Consider the following 12,505-nt stretch of genomic DNA (forward strand, 5'->3'; position numbering starts at 1 on the left):
CAGTGTGAACCTGCTCTCATCTGTGAAGAGCACAGGGCGCCAGTGGCGAATTTGCCAATCTTGGTGTTCTCTGGCAAATGCCAAACGTCCTGCACGGTGTTGGGCTGTAAGCACAACCCCCACCTGTGGACGTCGGGCCCTCATATCACCCTCATGGAGTCTGTTTCTGACCGTTTGAGCAGACACATGCCCATTTGTGGCCTGCTGGAGGTCATTTTGCAGGACTCTAGCAGTGCTCCTCCTGTTCCTCCTTGCACAAAGGCGGAGGTAGCGGTCCTGCTGCTGGGTTGTTGCCCTCCTACGGCCTCCTCCACGTCTCCTGATGTACTGGCCTGTCTCCTGGTATCGCCTCCATGCTCTGGACACTACGCTGACAGACACAACAAACCTTCTTGCCACGGCTCGCATTGATGTGTCATCCTGGATAAGCTGCACTACCTGAGCCACTTGTGTGGGTTGTAGACTCCGTCTCATGCTACCACTAGAGTGAAAGCACCGCTAGCATTCAAAAGTGACCAAAACATCAGCGAGGAAGCATAGGAACTGAGAAATGGTCTGTGGTCACCACCTGCAGAACCACTCCTTTATTGGGGGTGTCTTGCTAATTGCCTATAATTTCCACCTGTTGTCTATCCCATTTGCACAACAGCATGTGAAATTGATTGTCACTCAGTGTTGCTTCCTAAGTGGACAGTTTGATTTCACAGAAGTGTGATTGACTTGGAGTTACATTGTGTTGTTTAAGTGTTCCCTTTATTTTTTTGAGCAGTGTATATGGTATAAAAGCGAGAGGCCGAGGAGCGTCATAGCTGGAGTTTGTCTTTACATAGGTCAGATGAGGAAAGGGAATGACCACAGTTAGGGAGGACGTTACCTCTGAGTCACTGAATTCAATTTCTGTCGATTGTCTAATGGCGCCTGATCAGCGCCATATTTGCCCGTCTGGTGGTGCTGCCTGGTCATGCTATGGCGGCATTATTTATATTTAGAGGCATGTCTCCCACGTCATTAGCAGAGCTAACACAAGACACTAGAGTATGCAGACCTGTCCCTAAGCAGCTGCCTGAGATACACTCCTGCTGACTGTGATCCATAAAGTAACAGTGTCTACCACAGTTTATGGAGAGGGACAGATGGTAAAATAGCCCAGTGCGCAGGCAGAAGGAAGAGAGCAGTGCTGGAGCCGGTGACAAGGAGCCCGCCCCTGCAACCTCAGCTGAGCTCACTCAGGTCCAACTCCCCCCACCGGGGCGCTGCGAGCTACGTCATCGTGATCCGGGATCCTGCTGGAGAAAAGGGGGAGGGGCTTGATGACGCGAACCTCGACCAATGAGAGTCGTCCACATGCCGAGATCGTGAGCTCGGAGCAGCCTCAGAATAAAATGCTATAGCGGCTGCACGGCTCTGTCACTAGTATCGGCGGCACGGGAGCTCACAGGCCGGACGTACTGAAGGGAGAGACCATAAAAGGGAGGCCGCAGCTCCGGGATAAACACTAAGGGAACCGACTAGGGGAAGACGCCGCCGCCCGGGACCTCGCTGTAGACACATCCCCCGACTCATCTTGGTCTGCGAATACCTGAGAACCCCAGCGAATCGATATCGTCGCGGGCAAGGGATCTTAGGGCGACGCAGGCATCGGTCGCTTTGTATGAACACGTCCTTACAGCTAACAGCGACCGATACCTGCCCCTAGCCCAGAAACCGTGCCCGAGGCGGGGGGCTCGTATGGGAAGAGCGCTGTAGACGCACCGCCGAGAAGAAGCGAAACACGGTGACCAGAAGCGGGGAGCGAGCCGGCCATGGAGAACGCACACACCAAGACGGTGGAGGAGGTGCTGGCGCATTTCAACGTGAACGAGAGCACGGGGCTGGGACTGGAGCAGGTCAAGAAGCAGAAGGAGAGATGGGGGCCCAACGGTACGTGCCCGCCTATTGTGTGCCGAGAGGCTAGTCATCTCCATCATGTCAGCACTTCCTGTCCGGGCCTAGGAAGATGGCTGCCTGGATGCAACCTCGTGTGTCCTCAGAACCGGTCTCTCCACTTCCCTCAGCCTGTGGCCCTGTAGGTGCCTGCAGCCTGGAAGACCACCCCTGATGTACAGGGACCACCCATCTAGAAGACTGTAGTTTAAAGCTTTGTGCCTCGTAGAGATACTACAAATGGCTGATCTGTGACAGATAGTACCTGCCAGATGGACTACTTCAGTAGTCATTTTTTTTTTTTTTTTTTTAATTCTTTTTTTGTGACCCAGTAATAGACATGACTGAAATCCAACCCCAAAACTTGGTTTCCACCAGCAGATGTCTAACATGATATAGATTCTGATCAGCCCCCGATTGTGTAGATCAGGGGTCGGCACTCTGGCTGTGGTGAAACTACAACCCCCAGCATGTTCTGTCCACATCTATGGTAGTTCTGACAACAGCCAAGCGAGTGTGCATGCTGGGAGTTGTAGTTTCACCACAGCTAGAGGCTGCTGAGCCCAGGGTATAGAACCGGTACTGGTTTGTCCATTCAGTGTAACGATGGTCATTGCACCGTCTGCGGCCTGGATCGTAGGAACGGATGCCGTTACAGACGTCTCACATCTTAATGCTCATGATTCCTTTTTTTTTTCCCTCTACTTATGATTCTTTTTCTCTCCCCACCATGCTCCCGGATCTTTGGCCTAATCAGAATTACCTGCAGAAGAAGGTATGTACGACCTACCACGTCTGACAAGATGGCCCTGCGTTGTTCGAGCCCATGTGACAAGTGCTTCTTTCTCTTTCCTTAGGGAAAACACTATGGGAATTGGTGATTGAACAGTTTGAAGACTTACTAGTTAGAATCCTGTTACTTGCTGCCTGTATATCATTTGTAAGTATCCGGAAAAGCAAAACACGTTTTCTGGGAAGACTTTTGGGGTGTAATGTAGATGTTTTTGAGAGCAGATAATATAACTGAATGTTTTTCTGGAGGTTCTCCGGTAGTGATCACCGGGCTGGATAGACCACCTTTGGCCATTTCCTAGCCTGACATGACTGGGAACGGTGACAAATGTTTATATGTAGAGTCCAGTATTGTGTGGGTAACAAATATGGGGCCAAGAAAGCACATTAGTCTGACCTATAGGTGGACACTAGAAGAACATTGGTGGAACCCACAGATTTTGATGGGCCTGGCTGACCATGAAATGTGTATGGTGGTGTCCTATCTGGAAATGTGAGGAGAGATGACTTGGGCACGGTGGATTTCAGTATGTCCAATCCAGAGTTTTCATGGGCGGTAATGTCCCCCATTCAGGACCACGTACATGTCGGCTTGGCTGAGCGTGCGTGTGGTGTTGGAATGGCGTCCGGCTGATGGTATCTAAGGCACGTATGGCTAGATAATTTGTATGAAGGTGTCGTCTGGATAGACCATTCCGGCATGTTCTAGAAGTCCTGTGCTTCCTTTGGCTAATGCCAGCTGTAGAATTAGACTGTACTGACGTGTAATGTGCTGTTCCTGATGGCTCCATGTCAGGTGACAATTGGTGGCGGCGACTCATTTCTTGACCAAATTTAGTAACTGACCTTTAATGAGGGGAGATCTGGAATAATATTTTCCTCCTGGGCCTAAGACCATTGCATCAGTTGTCAGACATGGCACAGTTAGTGTTCTGTATCGGCTTCACACAACTAGTTACCGGTAGCTACACCAATACAGCGAGCGGCATCCTACGTGTACTTTGTAATGTCACATACACGTGTCTCAACCCCCGCTCGGACATGGCAGGCTAGTAGCTGGCTCTATGGGAGAAGCTCATATTTGTTGTTTCACCGCCTTGCTTGAGGAGTTGCGTAATAGTTTTATATCGCAGTGCGCACAGTACTTCACTTGTTCCATATTTCATGCATCTTCATCCTGCCATCTATAGTTCTCTAGGTAGATGCGGTACGCTTAGGATGCCATCTATAGTTCTCGAAGTAGAGTATACCATGCTTTGCCACTGTAACCTCTAGATATTGGCCTAGAAATGGAAGTTCGCTTCTCATGGACAGGACAATTTGCATTTCCTTCTCATTCCAATTTTTAGAACAGATAAATGGTTGCAAGGTAGGAGTAGTAGTAGTACTCAAGGGGGGTGTCTTGAGAATTTAGGAAATTAAAGTAGTGACTAAAGAAAATAACTCCAGTTTACATATAGTCAGTGGAGGCAATGACTGAGCTCTGAGCGCTTCTAACCCATTTTAGGGTTTGACGGGGGTCTCAGCGATTGGAACCCCTCCAATCAAAACCTATGCGTACTTTTTTAAACTTACAGAAGGAATATTTTTATTTTATTACATTACTCAACTGTTAAAGTGCCCCCACCAGACAATGGGGGCATATCTCGCTTCATCGACCACCGCTCCCATTCATTTCTATGGGGCCAACGGCTGTATTCGGCGGCCCCATAGATATGAATAGAGGGCGCACGCGCAGTGCGCCCTCCGCCACTTTCCCTGCTTCGTTCTCTGTGTAGGTTCAGGTCCCACCTCTGGGACCCGCACCTATCCGACAATGGGAGCATATCCTAGTGATATGCTCCCATTGTCTGTGATGGGAATACCCCTTTAAATCTCCCGGCATTCCAGCGATTGTTACATACACCCACGTGACCGCAACAGCCAATCGCCAGTTTCAGAGGTCATGTGCCGTCCTTTCTGGCCCCATCTGAGGCCAGTGATTTGGTTGTTGACCACTGGTGTGACAGGGCTTTAAGAGATGTATAAGGGCTCATTCAGACGGCTGTATGCTATCCGCAAAAATGCAGATCCGTTTTTTTGCGGATTAGATGCTGACCCATTCACTTCTATGGGGCCCTTTTCTATTCCACGGTTCCGCAAAACAAATGAAACATGTCCTATACTTGTCCTTGAAAATCAGGACATGGCCCCAATTCAGTATTTGCATACGGCCGTCTGAATGAGCCCCAACTCTTATATTTGTAACATTTCCCACCGTTGATTTATTTTGTTAAACTCGTGGACGAACCCCTTTAAATATTCACCGTGTTTGGCTGCGCTATGAAGGGTATAAAAAGCTTAGATGTTCATGGATGATTCTGCAGGAGGACATCTGTAGTATTTGGCTAGGGGATTTAGAGGCAGAACAAGAAGATGGAAATCTCACTGGGAGCAGACTCGAACATGTTGGCAGTCCATAGAATTGTGAATTCTGCCGAATGAATAATTTGATTCAAGCTGGCCTTGCCTTAATAAAAATGGAAATTCTAGCAGCGGTGAAAATGAATGCATTTGTCATGTAGTGCCAACAAATCTGCGGCAGTGTACGGATTGTAACCGGTCACACCAGCTCCTACTCTCTGAATGCTGTGGTCAGGCACCAATGTACCCGCGTGGGAGGAAATCCTCACAAGTATGGTGAGCGCATTCATACTACATGGGAACAGCCTGATGCTGCAGGTGTAATCTGTGAGGCGGTGTTATATAGTCAGGCCACCATGGAGAGTTTCTGCCGCTCATCTTCCCTCTTTTGGGGGATGTTTGTATAAATGGGGTCAGGACTGCTGGCCAAACATAGTATATATGGCCGACATGCTGGTGGTGAGGTTGCTAATCCATCCAGTTTGGCCTGTTATCCTGCAATTCTAGTAACACAGTAACATAGTTTATAAGGCTGAAAAAGACATTTGTCCATCCAGTTCGGCCTGTCATCCTGCAAGTTGATCAAGAGGAAGGCAAAAAAAAACCCTGTGAGGTAGAAGTCAATTTTCCTCATATTTAGAATAACTCCCTGGATCCACGACCCCTCTCTAGTAGCTATAGCCTGTAATATTATTACACTCCAGAAATACATCCAGGCCCCTCTTGAACTCTTTTAGTGAACTCACCATCACCACCTCCTCAGCTAGAGAGTTCCATAGTCTCACTGCTCTTACCGTAAAGAACCCTTTTCTATGTTTGTGTACAAACCTTCATTCCTCCAGACGCAGAGGATGTCCCCTTGTCACAGTCCTGGGGATAAATAGATGATGGGATAGATCTCTGTACTGACCTCTGATATATTTATACATGGTAATTTGATCTCCCCTCAGTTGACTTTTTTTTTCTAACCCTAATTTTGATAATCTTTCAGGGTACTGTAGTCCCCCATTCTAGTTATTACTTTAGTTGCCCTCCTCTGGACCTTCTCCAGCTCTGCTATGTCTGCCTTGTTCACTGGAGCCCAGAACTGTACACAATACTCCATGTGTTGTCTGATTAGTGATTTGTAAAGTGGCAGGACTATGTTCTCATCACGGGCATCTATGCCCCTTTTGATGCAACCCATTATCTTATTGGCCTTGGCAGCAGCTGCCTGACACTGGTTTCTACAGCTTAGTTTGCTGTTTATTAAAATTCCTAGATCCTTTTCCATGTCAGTGTTACCGAGTGTTTTACCATTTAGTATGTACGGGTGACTTGCATTATTCCTTCCCATGTGCATTCTTTGCCGGTTTTCATTGTATGTAAGTAGGTAGGTTTATTCTAGTGTGTAGTCACACAATGTGAGGCTATATGGGTGTTGGTTTGGCTTTGTTCACATCATGCCTATGTTATACTCTTGGAGAAGCTTGTGGCATATACATTAAAAGCATCATTAGGGCTCCATTTACCTGTTTCCTTTTGGACTGTGTTGGGCAGGTATGGTATGGCGTGTGGTACTTTCACATGTGCGGTACAGCTCTCCAGCAGGTTGTTCCTGCAGAGAATGCCTGGAATCAGGCGGACAAGAAAAAAACGTTGTGTGCAGCACTTTTTGTCCTGCCAGATCTCGTAGTGAATGGGGTCCAGTAGGCACGGTGGCGCTATCTGGATATACCAAATCCAGAGAACTGTACGAGACGTGTGAAAATAGACTTAGTGACTTATCCCTCTGCATCCCTTTGCTGTGGGACATACATCTCCACCTTTTTTTGGCGGTATATGTCGGGAGGTTCTTCTAGGGTAGGCTGGAGCTGTAATGGGAGCAGAATCTTAATTACATGGTTTAGCAAATTTTTTTGATGAACCAATGCTGGGAAGAAATTAGCTGAAGTCTGCATTTATTCTCAAGCTTGTCTACATAGAAATGTAACTGGAGCAGTATTGTTGCTCTTGGGATATCTTGATAGCTTAGGGCTCTTTCACACTTACGTTGTCCTTTTCCGGCATAGAGTTCCGCCGTCGGGGCTCTATGCCGGAAGAATCCTGATCAGGATTATCCCAATGCATTCTGAATGGAGAGAAATCCGTTCAGGACCGGAACGTTTTTTGGCCGGAGAAAATACCGCAGCATGCTGCGCTTTTTGCTCCGGTCAAAAATCCTGAACACTTGCCGCAAGGCCGGATCCGGAATTAATGCCCATTGAAAGGCATTATTCCGTATCCGGCCTTAAGTTAAATGTCGTTTCGGCGCATTACCGGATCCGACGTTTAGCTTTTTCTGAATGGTTGCCATGGCTGCCGGGACGCTAAAGTCCTGTTTGCCATGGTAAAGTGTAGTGGGGAGCGTGGGAGCAGTATACTTACCGTCCGTGCGGCTCCCGGGGCGCTTCAGAGTGACGTCGGGGCGTCCCACGTGCACGGATGACGTGATCTCATGGATCACGTCATCCATGCGCATGGGGCGCCCTGACTTCATTCTGGAGCGCCCCGGGAGCCGCACAGACGGTAAGTATACTGCTCCCCACTACCCTTTACCATGGCTAACAGGACTTTAGCGTCCGGAGACTCCGGACAACGCAAGTGTGAAAGAGGCCTTACCTATGTTGTTGTAGAAGATTGCAGGGCCTTTGGGGTGTCCCATAGATATTTGATTACTGGTAAGACCCATCTGATATAATATGGAGTCTTGGGCAAGCTTAAAGGGGTATTCCCATCACATACAATGGAGGCATATTGCTAGGATATGCCCGCATTGTCTGATAGGCGCCGGTCCCACCTCTGTGACCCTCACCTACAACGAGAACGGGCTGTTGTTGGAGGACCCTGTATTTCCCTGGGTCTGTCCACCACTAAGTGCTGCTCCCATAGAAGTAAATGGGAGCACACTGCGCATGCGCGGCACCTGCTCCCATTCTTTTCTATGGGACAGATGGAAATAGCCGAGCCAGCGCATGCGCAGTGTGCCCTCTGTTCATTTCCCCGCTTTGTTCTCATTGTAGGTGGTGGTCCCAGAGGTGGGACCTGCACCTATCAGACAATGGGGGCATATCCTAGCGATATGTCCCCATTGTCTGAGATGGCAAAACCTTTCAAAGGGCTTGTCCATACATAATTAGGGGGGGTTGCTTTTTTTTTTTCCCAGGAAACAATGCCACCCTTGTGTACTGGATGTGATGTGTTGTAATTCAGCCCTATTCAATTAAATGGGAGAAAATCACAGCTCATCAAGTTGGCGGTACAAGTCATATCCCATACACACGAGAGTGAATACTTCTTTGTAATCCTGGAAAGCCTTTTAACAAATGTCTGTATGGGAGTGGCCCGTGGTAGGAATTTAGAGACAGATCCGAACACTTACAGACCATTGCCTCCCTGTTGTAGACGCAGGCCTAGATGTCCTCTTACATGGAGCCGTACTAGTGCACGCTGTGTCCTCTTCCCCTTGGGAATCTGCAGTAGATTCCCTGGTGGGAACTTTGGTATTCTGGACATGGGAACTCCGCAAATAAGCCAGTCAGAGGAAGTGGCGTGATATGTACATCATACTGTTATGTAAGGACAGAAAACACATCTGGTTTGGTATGTGCCCTCTGCCATCTTCCATGTTCTCAGATGCTTGTGTGTGAATGCTCTGCTCTGTAATGTCCCATGTACCAGCAGGATCTACACGAGCTCAGTGGTCTGTATCACTAAAGGGACCAGGGAAGCCTGCCTTTGACGTGACTTTCACATGTCTGGTTCCACAGTAACCTCTGATAAGGAGCACGCCGAGCGTTGCGTTGCGGCTTCGTACGTTAAACCTTCCTAGCTTGTTAGCACTCCGGTTATTTGGGACGTTTTACTTTAGGAGTTTGGAGCCCTCTCCAGATGTTTCTACCAGAAGGGTTTGCAGTAAAATGCTAATAAATTTACTCTTGAAAATCCCTGCCCGCGTGCTGGCCTGACGATTGGAGTGTAGCTGCAGAAGTCAAAGCAGGCACCACTCAACTGTCAACTGTACCTGACTGGCAATGGAGAAAGTGCCAGCAGATTCCTTGTGAGGACACGCAGGTCTTGGCTTTGTTTTTGATGCATTTCCTTCTCTATTTCAGGTATTGGCGTGGTTCGAGGAAGGTGAAGAAACGATCACAGCCTTTGTAGAGCCTTTTGTAATTTTACTTATATTAGTAGCAAACGCCATTGTGGGCGTCTGGCAGGTAAGTAAATCTGCAGTGTGGCATTGGCAGCCGTTAACTCTTTGTATCCTCCATGGATTTGCTTCCATATATTTAGTTTTCATACATCTCTGTTCCAGATGGCACCGATAAGTCTGCGGATGCTGTCACATTTTCATGAAGATTTTATGCGGTTTTTGAGTGGATTCTAAAAGTAGAATCTTTTCCTACATATTTCCCCTCCGTGGCGATTCACTTTAGACTTTGCCTTAAAAATGTGTATTGAAAATATAAATATAAAAGTATCAGTATCTGGTCAGTGGGGGTCCCAATCTCGGCACCTCTGCCAGTCAGCGGTTTGAAGGGGCCACGGCACTTGGAAAAGTGCTGCAGCCTCTTCATTTAATACATTGCCCCCCATACATTTAGCAGTGGCCGTGCTTGGTATTGCAGCTTTGTCCCATTCAAGGGATCAGTTATTTTTGGTAGAGCTCTGTTGTCTTTTGTTTCTCCTTCATATATAGTCCTATGTGTGATAGAGAACCCAGCAAGTCTGTTTTACTAAATATTTGCTTTCCCCATTAAAAAAAAAATTTGCATCTTTTCTTAACTATACTTGGTGCTGGTCCTCTGTTCTTCCAACTGGAAATATATGAATAAATTAACAACAAGCTGATACTTGCTTTGGCACATTTAAAGTTGGCACAAAACTTGTTGTTTGTGAAAAGTGCAAACATATGAATATGCCAGCAGATTCCGTCATAGGTGAAGGGTTGTGCGCTCTGCCCCTTCTTCTGAGAAGCGTCATCTACTCATTGTCCTGATAGTGATCACCCAATAAAACTCCCTCTTTCCACACGTGCTGCAATTTCCTGTTGCACAAGTCTAAGTTCTGCAATCAGCCAGCTAGTCAGTGTTCCCAGACGTCTTGTACAGTGTCCTTACGTAATTCTGTACACCTGCCCACGGACTTAGGAATGGCCTCTTAAGTGCATGGGGCTGAGATGCGATGGCATCTTGTACACATGTATCATTAGAAGTGTACATGGATTGTATGTAGAATCCCTTTCTCTTTTTGTCACAGGTCTGGAGGTTGTGTCCCCAATAGGTTTGTTGCGTTGTTAATGCAGATGTAACCTTTGGGCCTTTACCAGATAGCGGAATACATTTAAAATTTGAAAACGAGTCTCTCTGCCTTTGTTTTTGGCTTTTATATTACCGCTTTTGGCTCTTATAAATTACCACTTTTGGTATTTCAGGGATTAGTCAGGATTTTGATATTGATGGCCTATTTCTCAGTATAAGTCATCAATCCGATTCTATTGAATGGGCCTGAGCTGCAATACAAAGGACAGTAGCTAGTCAACGGATGGCGCTGTGAGGAGGACGTAGCAGCCTGGTCATTGGGGGTGCTGGGACTTGGACCCCTGCCGATCTGATTGATCCATCCTGAGGACAGCCCATTGATATCCAAAATCCTGGGCAACCCTTTTAAAGTTTTGGTTTTTATTTTTTGGCCTTTCTCATTTTAGTGTTCTCTACACAATTGCTTTGTATTTAAATTCAACTTTGCCTTTCTATAGATTGCGTATTCCTCTTGTAATTCCTTACACCCTTAGAAGTGGCAGACATGGAGCTGTGTCAGTCCATTGTTTTGCTGCGCGGTTTTACCACCATGTTGGAAGTCTTGTGTCACAAGTCCTTTTAGCTATACTTGCTAGCTTCCTGCAAAGTCTTAAAGGGATTGGCTACTTTTGACCACTGTTTGTAAGATGATTATATGGCTGTATGGCCCCTTGTTTACAAAGTCTTTTGTGCTGTCCACAGGGAGGTCCCGTCCATAAGATGGCCGATGATGGAGGGTCATGTGACCAGGCAAATCACCTCCATGTAATGTCTCCTCCATTCAAAAACACTGTCTGCACTAAACTCCCAACGAGACACGTTCAGATGGCAGGTGCAGTGTATTTGAATAAAGGAGACATCACATGGAGATGATTTGCCTGCTCACATGACCCTCAGTCGGCAGCCATCTTATGGACAGGACCTCTGTGTGGACAGCACAAAATACTTTCTATACAAGGGAGCGCCCCTCGTGAAATATAGAAAATGGTGCAGGATTTCAACGAAGGCCATATTAGTAAGTGCCATATAATCCTCTTATTGGTGAACCATAACCAGAAAGTGGTCAACCCCTTTAAGACGATGCTTTAGAGTGGAGCCTATAGCAAAGGGTCGGGCCATATTTTTGGGTGCAGGCAAAGTAACTGCGCAGATACTAAGCTTACAAAAATTACGGAAACTGACCCCAGCACCCACTTGGACTGTTTTCTGACAGTTTAAGCTAAAACGGACACTGACAAGAACATTTTTTATTTTTTTTGTTTTATGCCTACATCTAACTAAAATTTTTTATTTTTTTTTAAATAAATGTCTTTCCGTGGTTTCATTTGCTTGTATAACATTTGGGAGGGAGGATGGTCTTTGTCAAGTTTTTAATCTCCAGTCTAATGGGGTGGAAATAGGAGAGAAAGGGGTTGTAAGTATGTTAGAATGTCCTTCTTTTTAGGGCTACTTTCACACAGTCAGTATTTGGTCAGTATTTTTTCATCCGTATTTGTAAAGCAAAACCAGGTTCCACTTCTGGTTTTGGCTTAGTTCACATGGTCTGCGTTTCCTCAGCATTTGTAAGGGAGGAAATAACTGCATGCAGCTTTAGAAGCCAAAGCCAGGAGTGGATTCAGAAAAGAGGTGGTATCTGTCCTGCACACGTTCTGCCCTGTTGTGGTCCACTTCTGATTCTGGCTTCCAAAACTGCATCAGGTAAACTCACCGTGTGACCGTACCCATACAAATTTCCTTCTTTTATGTGCATTTCTGCAACATATCCACACCAAAATCTGCAGATTTAGATGCGGTTTTGCCGCAGTTCTCACCCTCTGTTGGAAAAGGATGAAATCTGCGATAAAACCGCAAACATAATTGACATGCTGCAATTTCCGCAAAGTGTACATGAGATTTGTGTAATCCCATACACTTTGCTGGTTCTGTACTACGATGCGGTTTTTCTACACGTATTCCGCAATCGTGTGCAGGTGGCCTTACAATGACCAGCATTTGTCTCTTCATTTACCCAGCTTTGTTTGAGGCGGCTAAATCTTTTCCACGTTTTTCCACACGTACTCTTCGCC

At 46.7% G+C, this 12,505-nt stretch overlaps 1 protein-coding gene across 3 annotated transcripts in view; it reads left to right on the plus strand.

Annotated features, from left to right (window-relative positions):
* The first annotated feature begins 1,368 nt into the window (after window positions 1–1,368).
* ATP2A2 (ATPase sarcoplasmic/endoplasmic reticulum Ca2+ transporting 2) overlaps window positions 1,369–12,505 on the plus strand; it is a 40,846-nt gene continuing 29,709 nt past the window's right edge. For 2 of the 3 annotated variants that reach the window (XM_040416071.1, XM_040416070.1), the window contains exons 1-4: window positions 1,370–1,920; window positions 2,681–2,698; window positions 2,781–2,863; window positions 9,252–9,356. In XM_040416071.1, coding sequence (XP_040272005.1) covers window positions 1,803–1,920; window positions 2,681–2,698; window positions 2,781–2,863; window positions 9,252–9,356 — 324 coding nt within the window. In that variant the 5' untranslated portion in view covers window positions 1,370–1,802. Of the gene's footprint in view, window positions 1,921–2,680; window positions 2,699–2,780; window positions 2,864–9,251; window positions 9,357–12,505 lie in introns of all 3 variants that reach the window. The other variant, XM_040416072.1, reaches the window with a different exon arrangement.

Source organism: Bufo bufo, chromosome 2 (assembly GCF_905171765.1).
Source record: "Bufo bufo chromosome 2, aBufBuf1.1, whole genome shotgun sequence".
Taxonomy (NCBI): domain Eukaryota; kingdom Metazoa; phylum Chordata; class Amphibia; order Anura; family Bufonidae; genus Bufo; species Bufo bufo.